The 15471-nt window shown below is 35.9% G+C and overlaps 1 protein-coding gene across 2 annotated transcripts in view; it reads right to left on the bottom strand.

The window, feature by feature from the left end:
• Positions 1-402: 402 nt before the first annotated feature.
• The window catches only part of PARN (poly(A)-specific ribonuclease), a 40001-nt gene continuing 24932 nt past the window's right edge, over positions 403-15471 (bottom strand). For both annotated transcript variants that reach the window (XM_054270676.1, XM_054270677.1), the window contains 4 exons: positions 14762-14836; positions 9116-9305; positions 2855-3048; positions 403-1299 (listed from right to left, as the gene is read on the bottom strand). In XM_054270676.1, coding sequence (XP_054126651.1) covers positions 1247-1299; positions 2855-3048; positions 9116-9305; positions 14762-14836 — 512 coding nt within the window. In that variant the 3' untranslated portion in view covers positions 403-1246. The remainder of the gene's footprint in view (positions 1300-2854; positions 3049-9115; positions 9306-14761; positions 14837-15471) is intronic.

The raw sequence follows: 15471 nt of genomic DNA, 5'->3' as shown, positions 1-15471 counted from the left end.
TTCCTCTTTGCAATGCAAGTTCACAATTATTTTAAAACCCACAAATTTGGACATACCTTCAAACAGGTTATTTCATGTTTAACAGACAGTGGTTCCCACTCTAGTGTAAATATAATGAAGCCTTCTTAATATTCCACTCTTCCACAGGAATGGTTCTGAATTTGCTGATTTGTAGAATTCTTTTGTTTTCACCCCTCCAAGGGAAACACATAGCAATTTAAATCTTATGACAATAGGCTTGCTTTTCTTGGTTACATTTCACAAATATCTTGAAAATAGTCCATGGAACAAAAGGGTCTGCTACTCACAGGATGACAAAAATATGTTATATTAGGAAGAAGGAAAACAAAAAAAAGGTCTCACTCAAACAATTTCAGACGCTAATAAATAAAACCAAACCAGTTCCTAAGAAAATGTCTTTAATTTTCATGTTATGGAAATACATATTTTGGTTTTATTTCCATGATACAAAAATTTAAATATCAAACATTTTCTGAAATCTACCAATGCAGATCCTTTTTTAAACAATAAAGGGCTGGTGCAGTTAGCAGGTTTATCACATTTACCAAAAAACATTTTTTACAGAATCAGGATTTAAAAGTGGGAACAACAGATGTGAAAACAAAGAAAAACTACTTCCCACCAGGAAATTAATGTTGGAGAAACTTTTAAGTTACAGTTTTTTGAAAGGGTAGGTATGTGTAATGCTGGTATTTAGATGAATACCACCTGCACTGGGGGTGAGGGTAGAGAACAGAAATTCAAAAAATGTTCCCAGATAAAGTAGCAGGTAGAAAACAGTAAGTAGAACTGCAGTTCTACCTGCTTCCAGAATGCTGACAGCATACTGAAGCTGCCTGAAAACAGTTAAATATTAGGAGAGCTGTAGTAACTCCCCAAGCAAAGGAAACAGCCTAGCACAAAATCACAGAGTGCCAGTTCTTGTACAGTTCACAGCCAGCATGCCAAAGGAGGTGACCAAAGGACATTGAGTCTTGCTTCTTAAACCTAACATCAGTTACAACAGCAAGGATTTCACAGGATCAACAACAAGTCATATGCTAGGTGATGTACACACGAGTAAAATTGACAGTGATTGTTCAAGAAACAGTTTAAAATAATTAAACTGATTTTCAGGACACATACTGCTTTGTTAACACCACTTTATTTAAATAAAGTATGGCTTCCAAGAGGTGTATTCTCTCAACTGCTTTCAATCAATTCCACTTTTTAAGGCAGTTGTTTCCTACCATGTTTCAGGGACCTCAAAAATTCCAGTGGAACTACTTGTGAGGCTTCCTAGAAGACAGAATCATGGAATAAAAATTACATCAAGTTTTTTTTTTTTGCTGTTGTTCTTTCAGAGGATACTAAGACATATTTTCCTATAGAGGAAGGCTCTAGATATGTTACTGGCAAGTCAATATTTACAAAGAGAAACCAAGAGACTGTTTATGAATAGGTACTAAAAAAAGGGGAAAAAATAAAGGTTAATTTCAAGTTTCTTACATAAATGGTAAATAATGTATTTTTAACCCTAGTAATTAGGTAATTTTGGTTTTGCAATTACTGGGATGATAAAGTTAAATACTATTTTCCCAAGTGTACTTGTCATTATTTTTATTTAGGCTGTCAAGACAGTGAAGAATATTTCCATCCCAAATTAACCACAGAATAAAGATGAATCATTAATACCAATAACATATATTCCCATAAGGCCAAATAAGAGCCTGAATTTTATACTCAGAATTACAGACACTCTTGTCATTTTGCATATGCTTACAGGCCCCAGCTGCCCTACTGAACAAAAAGAAGAAAACAATTTCCAAGCACAGCTTTTGAATCAGCTAAGAAAGATTTTACTCTACCAAGTCAGGAGAAAGGATGTCTGGTATACAACTTTCTGGATAAAAGCTGCTAGTGCAGTTATTGAAACAAAGTTTTAATTATGAATATTTGAATATACTTCAATGCAAGCAGTGCTCCAGATGACTAATATGGTATGGTCATCTGGACCAAATTAAAATATTATTTAATTTTTATTATAATCCAATTTCTGCAAGAAATTATTAACAAACATTGAAATAGAATCAACAAAAAATAGATCAATAAAATTAAAATATTTTCATGTTTAAATTCATGTGATCTAAGGATAGTTATTTACTTTTTTTGCACAAGCTGCAGTAACTCACAAAACAGCAAAAATTACAAGGTGAAACATCATCATCTGATTGTAACCTGCCTGCATTTAGTCAGATGTTCAGTTCAAAGTATTTTGGCTAAAAATTACATAGGTATTAAAATCTGAAAACACCCACCCTCACATCAGCCCTAGGTGAAAAGTTTTCAGCCAAATGAAGCCCAATAAAGGTTATGGTTACAAATATTACACAAAACACTGAATGTATTAATGCATCAAAACAGAGTGCCTTCAATTTTGCTTACAACGCAAAACACATTGACTAACCTTATCTACAAAGTCACATTAAAAAAAATAGAACAATCAAAAATATATTGAAAAAAGCTTTATTTTAAGGAAAAGGTAAGCAAAAGTAATAAATCAACTACATTCTGATTCCTTTGGTTGGTGTCAGATTGTGTTTTGGTTCGTTGTGAGTTTTTTGGTTTGGGCTGAGTTCTTTGTTTTTTGATGTTGTTTTGGGTTTGTTTGTTGAGTTTTTTTACCATTTTTATATGATGCAGTCTTCAGTTTCAAGAAGAACTTTGAATGTAATGGAGTAAGTTACTGCTAGAAGCAATGACTTTCAAGAAAAGAATTTCAGTTCTGTTCAGGCCTAGAACATTTCCAAACAGAACAGAAAACCATGTGCATTAACATGGTTCCAGCACTTACCTGCTGGAACTTGCTCTGTCTTGATCTTTTTCAACTTTTTGGCTCTCTTTTTGCCATCTGGAAGGGACTCTGCACAGGAGTCTGTCTGATCATTTTCTGGATCTTGGCCTTCTCCCTCTTCCATATCATCAGAAACAGTTTCTTCCTCAATAGGACTCATGCTTCTCTTTCCCACTGTACTGGTACCTGTAAAACTGGGAGATAGAAGAAAGATGATTGTGAAAAAGTCAAGAAGAAACAGGTACATAAGTACACATTGTTGTACATCTATTAAATGCTTACGAAGGTAGAAGAATAAACTGTACTAAGTGGTGTACCATGAAATTGCAGTATCTGAAAGATTTGGCCTAACTATAAAATTCCTCAAATTTGCTATCTAATCTGATCTTCTGTAGATCAAGATATTAATTTCTGTACTACTGATGTCTCAGACTTAGCTGCTATTCTGATGAGATCACTCATCTGAAATGTAATTAAATCAGTTCTCTATCCCTGCACAGTTTTACATTTTATTCTCATAGTTATGCAAGCCCTTTAAAGCACTGTCAATAGACAGCAAATCATGCACAACTGAAGCCTCAAAACCACATCTTGAAATTGAAGGAGTCTACATGCTCACTTCACCTCTCTCCTGGAACTACAGGTAGTTTTAAAAGCATTTATATATAAAGGTAGAGGAAAACATCAGGCTCCACATATAAAATTTAAATCTGGCTTTCAAGTGCAGAGCCCTGTTATTCATGGGACCCGTAAAATAAAGAGCACAAGAAATTGCACACTCATTTCATTAGCAGCATTTGAATGAAGTCTGACTAACAGAGTATAAAGATAACTCAGAGCCCCACTCCATTCAGCACACACTGAAATAACCTTGTGTAGGCTTTTGTTCCACTGCAATGCTATTGTTAAATTTCCTTAAAAGACAACTGACAGTATTAAAATCAAATTAGCATGAGTATAAAACAGAACGAGGTAGCAAAGGGGCTAATTAAAAAACAATTCCCATTAGGAACTTCTAGATATGTAAACACCAGCTACTTAAATGTCTAATATAATTCTTTTAGAACAACCAATTTTAAAAAGGGCAGTTTTAGATTTATGAACTTTTATTTTTTAATTAGAACTACACAACATGGCTGTATGCATCTAAGCCATGTTCTATTCTGTGAGTTAAATATATATTAATACTAAGTTATAAAACAAAGCTTTACAAGGTATTTTTTTCTTTTTAATCAACAGCAGTGAATTGCACTGTTTCAGTAAGGTTTCAGCTAAAGGAAGAACTGTTAAATTTTGCAGTATACTTTTGGCTTTGAAATGGAATTTTTTCAGCTGAACATTTTGCAACTTAAAACAGAGACTGTCTGGGATGTCCAAAGGCAATAAACAAAGATGAAACATATGATTACATCTCATGCTCTTACATCCACTTTAGGAGCACAAACACCATTTACTTTGATGAATAGCTGGTTTTTCCTCCAAACATTCACACACAGAAGGCCTTCTTGCATGATTTCTTACAAATCATCATTTTGAGTCATACCATAACCACCACCAATAAAAAGCTGGATAGAACTGTTAATCCTATGTACACACTTCAGGATTGCAAAACAGGCAAAAAACTAGGGCTGGAAAGAAAAAAATCTAGGGAAGAAGTAGCATTAGGAAAAACTAGTATTTTTTTAAAATACAGTTTAGAAAAGGTTGTAAGAATTCTACTTTGGGGAAAGCCATTCTGAAAAATACATTAGGAAGAAAAAACTCAGGAACCATAAATTATGATCCCAGTATTTCTTCAGCACTTGGCTCTCAGAAGGGAACTTCCACTCACTCGAGGAAGAAGATCCCTTCTGGAATGGTCCTATGGCTGAATTTAATTTTTTCCAACATAAGACTCCTGTGAAGTTATTGCAAATAAAGAGAAACAAATTCTTGACCTTCAGTGCACATTTAGCTGCATACCAAAGAACAACATAAAAATTAATTTTAGGCCTTATGGGCCTCCTGCAGATACTTTATGGGGAAAAAAAAAAGCCCACCACCAAAAAGTGGCAGCACAAAATACAAAATAAACATATTTTATAATGAAGAACCATTGTCTTCCTTTCTCCCAAATAATTTTATTTGCTATTCATTCATTGACTGCATGGCTTCTGGAGGGGAAAGGGTTAATTGTTTTATGTCTTGTTCTTCTTTAACCTTAAATAAGATTTAAGATTACAGCAACATTATTTATGTACCAAGCAGTAAATGAGTATGGTTGCATACACAAGTTAGAGCACTACTCAAAGTGCAGTTTTCTACTTATAACAGTTATTTTGGACACGTCCACATATCTGCCTCAACTTCTTCATTCAGCTGACAAACAACTGAACAAAGTTAAAGACTGAACACAATAATTACTTTCAGTCGTTGCCCAATGCAGACAGACTTTTATGATCCTTATGGCCATTTAGAGACAGAGATTTACCCCATCCTCTAACCATGCAACACTCAGGGTTCAAAATACACCTCTACAACAGCTATCCAGGCAATAACTCATTTTATTTTCTAAAGAATATATTATCAGATGTACTAAATAACAGCAATCCAATTATCACTATGGTAATTAAATTGAAATAATCAGCACATGGAGGGGAGCAAAAAGTAGGAAAACAATTATGATGATGTAGATTTAACATTTTCTGCTTTGGAAAAGCATGTCTGATTTTTCAAAGAAACACTTCATCACAACAAGGTATTTGTAACTGGCTTGGATATATGAAGACCTACAATTTCAAATAAATTTCATTTGCACAAAACTAAGTTCTCTTGACACTTGAAACAACATTGAGGGGTGGGAGTAGATACTGATCCATCATAAAAATCAGTCATTTCAACTGAAGAGCAGGTGAATTCACCTAAAATAACAATACAAGCAGGAACACTATAATAATTTACTTGCAATATTTGTTATCTATACCCTTAATACCTCAGCTTTTGCAATTCCTATTCTTTAGGGGGTAAAAAACCACTGTAAACAACCATTTCTGTAATAAACCAAAAGAATCATCATCAATAAACCAAGTAGAAACACTTGCACATTTCAAGAATTAGCTATCTTTGGCAAAATGAAGGCATTCAAGGAAGTGGTGCTACAAACAGCCCCCTGACTTGACAGAAGATGCAGCACTCACAGTTTTAGGTAGAATATTGTATCCTTTCCTTGTACTTCATACACTGTCTTTTGGCATTGCCCTTACTCTTCTTTACTCTTTCCAGATGATGATCAGGAGAATAAGTAAGTACAAATAGAGCAGGGCACCTAGTTTTCCATAGAGCAAACCCTATTTGACTTTTCCTGCTATGGTTTAACACTGTTTTTGCTAAGGAAAAGCTCTTAAAGCCATGCATGTAACAGTCATGGCAGAGCTGGCAGGCAGTCCTTTGCTAAGCACAACACAGCCAGTTCCATCTGTTTCCTATGTGGGCTCTGAATAGCAACAGATCTGGACAAGGGGATCTTATTTAGTACTTGAAGTTTTGTCAAATGCAACACTTTTTCATCTACTTCTCCATCTAACATTCATAATTAGGCATATTTCCATTGAAATCAATTTTTATATTTAAGGGTAGTATTAAGTTATATGCAAGGGATACATATTAATTATAAATTATTTTACCTTGTGACAGCTATTAACACTATTAAACTTTATTTTCTGAAGAGAAATTCCTCTACAATATAGAACTACAGTTTTATCAACAAGATAAGAATTAAAGAACCTTTGTTACATATTTATCAATCTATCAATTTAAGACAAAAGTTCCTTACAAGAAGTACTCAACAACTTCCTTACTGAATGAAAAAGTAACCAGGACACATTGTCATCATGGAGACAAACTGCTATCCTGCAGCTGTGCTCCTTGGCAGAAGCTGATGCAGCAAGCTCATTAAATAATAAATAAATAAAGGATGCAGTAACATGAAGCTATTATAAGGGATCAGCTGCTGGATACATCACAGTGCTGAGTGCTCAGCTAGATATGACTTCAACTAATCTGGACAAATATACATGCACACATACATATTTGTCCCAATTGTTTATATAAACACTGATACTATATTTTATATTAAAATTATTGTATATAATAGATAAAATAGAAAGATTTTATATATCTTTAGATAGAAATATTTTTATATACCTTCTGGAAAATAAAGAGTTCATCTTGAGTGAAATCAAAGATCATGGTTTGCAGTTCCACGTTCTATCTAAACAGGTTATACTTCAGGGGAAGCATTTACAAAATATAAATTGACAAAAGAATTAAATATAACTAGTAAAAAATAAAACAAAATGAAGAAAAACATGTCAAAAGACCTGCATGAGAGGCAACGTGGGACAGAACCAAATCACTTTATTAATGGAATAATAAGAGAACAAAAAAATATGTAACATCAATTATAAGAGATCTGTCAACAAAATAAAGGCTGCTTTCCAAGGCTATCAAGTTGTTGAACATGTGAAAACGAAAAGCTACTTCTTGTAGAATTTTACAACACTAGGTGAAAAAAAGGTATTAAAAAATTTCAAGGAGAGTAAGTGCTTAGACAGACAACTCACTGGGGTATGTCAAACTTTTAGGGAAAGAATTTACTGAAAATTTTGTTCAGCAATTTTCCAAATGACACATTTGTGGTGGATCTTAAACTTCTTTGCAAGACAACAGCAAATCAGCTTTCTGCATTTCCTGTTCTTCATGAGCTGCCATCATTACCGTCTGCCTGCAACCTGTGAGGTACCCAAACCCCAGCACTCATTGACAGGAGACACTTCCTCTGGCAGAAACAAAACTAGAACTCAGTGTTTCTTTGCAGCAAACTCAAGGTGTAGTAAGTATTTCCAGACTATTTAATAGTCCACCACCTTAGAGCTAAGCCTTAGCCACGTGCAGGCTGGTGCCAGGAGAATCCTTACAGCTCCTCAGCTCCCCACAGCATGGACTCCCCAGGATCCCTGAGTACAACAGTTCCATTAAACTAACTTCATTTGATATGGATTGTATCATCATCCCTCCATATGTTTTTTTGAATCAAACATGTCTATAACACATTTAGAATTCCCAGCATGACAAAAGCCATGAACATCTGACAGCTTGCCAAAATACACACCTGCAAAATTATAAGGTCATGAAAAGAACAGAACAATTTTAGTGCATTTGTTACTCAACAGATTAACATTTACAGGAAGATGTAATGAGAACTAGAACTTAATGTAGCATTCCAAGAAAGATAAAGCAGAAATACCTCAGCACTGGTTTTATGACCACCAAATTTGGTTTGTGTTACCACAGGGCAGGGCAGGGAGGAGAAGGAGACAAAATCCCCCAAAAACAAACCAAAACATCTGCTTAGAGAAGTGTAACTCACACACTCCATTCAAACTCATTCTCATGCACAATTCATAGAACTGGTGGGACAGTGCTGGAGAAGGGAGGGGGAAGAATGGCAAATACTTGATAAGTTATTTATACAATTATATTAACACTAAAATTCTCTTCACATGCTCAGCTACACAGATGACTGAGAAAGAAGCTGCCTGTTACCATCATATCCAAAACCTGTCATTAATATCAGCAGATAAATACGGAACAAGAAATACACACAGCAACACAGGGAACATACTGTACCAGAACCAAAAGCATCATGTCCTAACTTAATTTTGTCCTTAAATAATGAACTAAAGCCCTTTTTAAGCTTTATACTAAAAGCTTAAAGCCATGCAAGTATTATCATTTGCCATTCTATTTCTGAAGCACAAGGACAACTTCATCAGGACTGCTCTAGAAGAGAATTTATACCATTCTTTGTGGCACTGTTATCACCATGGAAAGTCAGCCCAAAACCAACATGGTCTTTAAAAGATGCATGATGACAACTAAGTGTCCACATGACACAAGCCATTCACAAGTGTCATATGACTAAAGAAAATAATTTTGAAATTTTGGTTATAAGAAATTATGCAGCTACATCAAGCTCAGAAGCTGTGATGTGACCTGCCCTCAAGATCCCAGCATTTAAAAGTCTGTCTGATCACATTTATGATGAAATTCCCTCAGTTCCTTTACCTATTGTCTTGTGACAGCTGATGTACCACTGCCGATTTATATGCAAAGAAATACACACAGAAAAAATGTCCTGGATTAATTAAGAACTACCTGAAAATTGTTATATTTTGGACAGAAATGCAGTAAGAACACGAGCTGGCAGCACAGACATCTCACCTGTTAACACAGTAGTACCGACTCTGGGAAATGTAAGGTGTGCACTGGGTTTTTAACCTCTTCCTCTCCATCTCCTTCCAACTATCTTCTGTACATTTTCTCTTGGCCTGTTTTTCTTCATGTTTTCTCTCCACATATTCTGCATATGTCTGGATCCTATAACTTTCGGCATACCGGCTGGTGTTTACAGCTATGGAGGAGGAGAATGATATTATATACAAAACACTTAAATGACAGCATGCCCTCTACTGAAATAGCTTATTTGGAAAAGCAGAAGGCTGCAAGCTATTTGTTCTGTTCATAAAACAATTTCTAGATCCATTGTTAGCAATTAAAAAAACAAAACAAAACAAACCCAAAATGCCATATTCTCTAGAAGTCACAATGTCTGAACTAGATGCTCAAAGCTCTTCTCAAAGTCAGACTTTGTGCAAAAAGAGTTAAATCTACTTAAGACATTTCTTTTAAATTAGAAACTATCAATTCTTCAGTCGTAACTCTCTTCCAGATTGCTTGCTGGCAAGAAAAGATTTCCTGGATTTTTTCCCTTTTAGTCTCATTACTTAACCCAGCAGGTTTATTTTGCAAGTCTGCCAGGAAAAGACGACATTTGCAAAGCCTTTGCCAAAACTCTGTTTGATTGCTGTGAAACATAAGCTTATTTGAGCTGCATTTTTGGTTGCACATGATATCCATGGAAGAAGCACTTAACTAACAGCCAGCTGTTCCATCCTTGTATCTTTCTAATGTCTGATCTCCCTTTAACCAAAAACCACTTCGAGTTCAAGGTAGAAAGATTTCTGTCAATGCAAAATTAGAAGCACTTTAAAACTACAGAAAAAAACTTTCACTGCCTCCACTCAGTAACAATTTAACAACATTCCTTCAAGCCCCAGCATCTTCACAGCTCTCAGCCTTTAGTCTGCGAGCCAAGCTCTGGCCTGACGCCATCCCTGTAACAGATGAATCAGCAAATTAAACTGACTGTCAACTGGTGTCTTCTGCTGCTTTCAGCCTAGCTCTCTGAAAGAAAGTATTGTAAACCAAGCAGTAAACCAGTTTAAATGCAAACAAAACACAACAACCCCCCCTCCCCAGCCTCAGACTGTTTTTCTGCAAATTTTAAAATACTGCAATTGTAGTGGAGACAAAAATTCTGATTTTATTAAGTACTTCCAATTTTTTAGAGCCATTTCAGATGCATATCCCACTTTGGGATTCTAGCTGAGCTGTTATAAATACATGTTATTCTGTGCTACCTCTGGTGCAAGCACTAGAGATGGCAAGCTCCAACACCAAATTTCAGAAAGGAGAGGAAGATGGGTGGATGTGGTTTTTTCTCCTCTTTCAGGACAGAGCATCCATTCTGTATATTTGCTGTGTAACAGTGAAATAGATTTCTATAATACCTGCCATGGTTTATAGATCCTGCTGTTGCAACATACATGAGACCAGGCAGGAGTGTTGACTATTTAATTTTAATCCCACGTACAGACAGCAGTAGTTCTGATCAACAGCCCCATGAGATAGTTGCACTATCCAACAAGTGTCAGACATACCTCCTTTCATCCCCCTTGTATTTGTTTTGAACTGCAAAGTTACAGGATCTGCTTCTAAGAATTAGGACAATATTTACTGCCCATGAAGTTATGGGGCAGGCATCATGAATGAATTAATAAGGCTCACTGGAGTTTACTGCATGCCAGCCAACATTCCTTGGGGGAAAATTTGTTTAGTTAAACTCAAGCATGTTTTTACTTGCTAAAATCAAGCACAAAGTTACCATGGATCATCTGATACATACTCATTTGTTAAAACACAATAACATTATTTGTTTTGCTACAAGATATGAGCCAAAGTTATGGGTCTGCCATTTAATTCCTTGATAAACTCAGGCCTTTCTCAAGGAAGAAAAACAAATCATTTGAGGCCTAAATATAATTCTAAAAGAAATCTGTGCAAGAGTCAGTATTTTTGTACAAAGTCAAGTCTACTTTCTTGAAATAATGCATGTATTTTACAGCAATCCATTCATATGGCACATACACACACAAATATATGTATATACATATATAGCATATATATTCAATATAAAATGTTACATGCTGAATATTTTGCTTCATCATTGAAAAACTGAAATGAAGCCATAGGGAGAAGTCTAAGGGGCCACAGAGATAAAACAATCTTGCATGGGCTTGAATTGAAGAGCAGCTCCTCTGATGCTTTTTTGATGGATGCTGTCCATATTGCCAACAAAGCAAATACAGTTAGGTTGTTCTGCACTCCCAAGAGAAGAAATGCACTGCTAGAATGCTCTGTGAATTCTAAAAAACTAAAGAGAACTCAGGGGGGCTATTTATTTATTTCTTTACATTTTAAGAGATGAGACAAACCTTCCTGTGACAAACTTGACCTAGTACCAACACCATGTGGCTGCACTTCACATTAACTGCAGCCCCAAAATTTCTGTCTCATAGCAGAATAACAGTAACTGCAAATTATTTTAGGAAAAGCATTTCTAGAGGATGGCACCTTCCCTCGTTACTAGGGAAGGCATCAAACAGGCTGACTGTCATTGAGTGGTCCAAGAGGAATTTTTACAAAGATACCTTTTTGTCAAGTCCTTGCTTTTATGCAGAGCAACATCCTGACAGATGGCCACTGATAATATTAAGCCTCTTAATAAAAAGACAAATATGTTGGTGAACCATGTAGGTAAAAGAAAAGCCACAATATATAAATACAATAAACACACAGAGCTCTACAGATTAAGGCTGCAATGCTAAACACTTAAGCTTATGAAATACTTCAGTAAAATGTCACCTGTGAAGCCTTTAAGCGACCTCTGTATGGATGCTGCATTAACCTTATCTGACCATGTTCTCCTTAAACATGGGAGCTCTGCCTCGGCCACAGCAACAGTGTGCAATTAGGAGTAGCTAAGGCAGTATTTTGTTTTACTCTCAATACTCACCATATGGTTCCACAGCCTTATTTATTGACTACTAGGGCTATTCATGCCACATGTAACACTCCAGAAGTTTGCCATGATGACAAAAGTGCACATGCATAGTCCAGTATTTCAAAGTAAAACTCAGGAGTGGAAGCAGCAGTGCTGTGTGCCTATTTTATCAACAGAAAGCAGAAGACTCAACATTCCAAATCAGAGGGCATCTTTTAAATTAACCTAAATGGAATTAAATTGTCCCCTACACAACATTCAGGGCAGAGCTCTTCCACAGCAAATGTACAAACTTACTCCCGGAGAAGCCATAAATCCTAAAGAAACATGTACATGATGATGTAACCATGGACATTGCCAAGGTGTAAGCAGAATTCAACTATATTTTGTTAAATATTAGTGAAATTTTCAATGTAACATGAATGGCCCTTTTTGTTAACCTAAATACAGTTTTCAGTCTTTCAAGCATACCTGGACAGTTTCTGCTGCAAGGCATTAAAATGTTAACACAAGTGACTAATTAGCTGATCAGAGTATCTTAAGTATATTTGATAAGAGCAACTATCTGCAGGCTGTACCCAAACTGGTAACACCAATTTGTACATGGTGCTGCCCATCCCTTTGTTTTCCTCTTCTGCATCAGCTTAAGACAGAAAGTGCCTATACAGATTCTAAATAGCAGCTCAAAGTCAGAAACTTCTTCAAGAGATAAGCATAGAAGTACACCCATAGCAACATCTTGCCTTGTATTCATATTGTTTCACAGTCCTCCAAGGCTTTTTACAAAGTCCAGAAGATGCAGACATTTATAGGAACAGGTTTAAAACCAGGCCACATTACAATTATTCCTAGGTTCTCCACTTAAGCATATCTCACTAAATCACAAGTAGTAACAGTGACTTTTGTTACCAAAACAATTCATTAAAGAATTTAAGATAGGGAATAGAATAACAGAATTGATTTTAAAATGCATTTATTACAGAAAAAAAAAAAAACCAAAAAAAACCCCCAAAAAAACAAACAGGTCCCAAACCAACGAAATACCAAGAATTTTAAGCAATTTTACAGTACAAATCACACAATTTTTGGTAATTGAGGTTACTTTAATTTATCAGCTTTGTTGACTCACTGCTTTCATTATATGAATATCTACTAACCCGATTTAATGAAAATCTATGAAAGACTATAATCACCTGTGCTTTCAAACAAATAACATTTCCCAGCATGTAGGCCACAGAACAAGCCTCCTGCTTGTCAAAGCACAAAAAAAAGACACAGAGCAGTGCCAGAAAGATTCAATTTCAATAATTCAGTTCTTTCCAAAATATGTACTTACTATAACCAAAACACAACAAAAAAACCAAAACCAAACCTAAGAACAACAACTACAAAAAGTAGTGGTGACAATGTATATGCCAAGCATTTACACAATGGATAAGTGCCTGAGGAGCAGTGGGGAATTTACTGCAGCAGCATCTAGGAAGGCTTTAATTGACATAATTCTTTATCTGGAACTTCTCATAGAAGTTATTTCATTCTTATATCTATATATGGATGAAGAAACAATGGCTCTTGCTCTTATGGAGCAATTGCTCTGCACAGCTATGAATGCATGAGGAAGTATGAAAAACACTCCCAGGATGCATTGATTGTACATCCAGACCCTGAAAGCTTATTTAGTTGAGCATAGTAAGGATAGATGAGGTAAACTCAGTGGGGTTTTCTAATCGGTTTTATTTCTTTTTTTAATTGTGGGAATTCTGTCTGAATAGCTCTTAAGTGGAACAAAATTTTAGCCAGTTAATCAGAAATGTTACATATACTGCTGCTCTCACTGGCCCCACAGCATTTGATGAAAGCATTTCAGTAAATGGGAGTGACATTACCCAACATATCCCAAATGACCATCTATAATGGCCTTAAATTCCAGCCATTGTTCCCTGAAGTAAGGTTATGGGTCAGAACTCAAATAAATGCCCAAAACAACTAGAGAAACCACTAAGAGCTTCTGGATTCCACTACAGTCAATCAAAAATCTTTAAAAAACTCCACCCCAAAGCCACCTCCAAAACAACATAAAATCCCCAAACCACAAACAAACCCAACATAAAACCCAACACACCAAGGAGACTGTTTTCCCACAAAACTAACAGCAATATTTTCAAATGTTCAAATAAAAATTTACAAACTTATGTCTGGAGAGACTGCACATTGTTCATACACAGACTGTAGGCACATTAGCAGTCCAGGCTCTTTGGACACTCTTATTTTGCATGTGCTCTACAATAGCACCAAAAGGCTTCTCACTGCATTTATTCCTTGTAAATGTAAACCCAACCAAATGTGCATCAGTCCAAAGGGTACTTGGAGGTTAAAACCACAAAAGTCTTTGACAGGTATACCCTATGCAAAGGTAACAGTAAATAGCCTCAATAAATACTGTACCAAGTGAAGAAACCAGCACTATTCTACATACAGGTTTAGGTACTGGGAGAGTCATGGAATGAAACACAAAACTCTCAAGCAAGTCCAGTTTGAGCTTGTCTTTGCTGCCACACTTGTGCTGCTGTATGGAAGTCCAGTTCCTCCAAGCAAGTCAGTGGTTTTGCCATTAGAATCACAGACTCAGAGCATTTTGCAGGACCCAGTTAAAGTCTTAATGCTGAAGTAAGCCCAACACTCACCTATTTGTACTTGCTCTGGCTGGCTCAGTGAGACAAATGCTGATGTATCATCAATCCACGAAACCTGAATGTTACCTAGAAAAGCAAAAGAAATTTTTATGACTATTTTTATTTTAGACTCAGTCACAGACTTTTATCTGGTATGACATGACATGACATAAAAAAGCCAACTAAGAGTAACTGCACTTGAGAAGGCTTTTGTGCACTGTACAGGTGTGTAGTTCATACCCAGTTGCACAAGAGCCTGGAACTGCTCAGAAAGTCAGGGCAGCATGAGCATCCTGTACATCCCAGACCCTCACATCCGCCCTTCATGGCTTCTACATGAGTCTACAAAATAAACTGAAGTGATTATCTGGGAATTTCAGCCCTTTACTTAAATAAATAACAGCTCTTTGAGTGATGATAAATTCCAGTTTGAAAGGGGTAGGTAGAGGATTGATCACACCAAGGGAGAACTCCACTGTTGAGATACTAAATTTTCACACTCTGATTTGTTTGAATCCCACTATACATAATTTCCTGGATGTGAACTAAAAACTTAATTTGAGTCAATATGAGGACAAATGCACAAAATCTGGACCTCATTTGGAAGCTGTTACAATGGAACAGTGACTGGAAATAAGTCCCCCTATTCATCAAGCAGTTAGTGCATTTTCTATGTGAATGGCTTAAAATGTCACATTAGCACTAAAAGAGCTCATAATCAA

Source organism: Melozone crissalis, unplaced genomic scaffold, assembly GCF_028551555.1.
Source record: "Melozone crissalis strain CALT ecotype California unplaced genomic scaffold, PUWL_Pcris_2 ptg000012l_1, whole genome shotgun sequence".
Classification (NCBI taxonomy): Eukaryota; Metazoa; Chordata; class Aves; order Passeriformes; family Passerellidae; genus Melozone; species Melozone crissalis.
The sequence above is the reverse complement of the archived record's forward strand: the minus strand, read 5'-3'. Positions and strand labels throughout refer to the sequence as shown.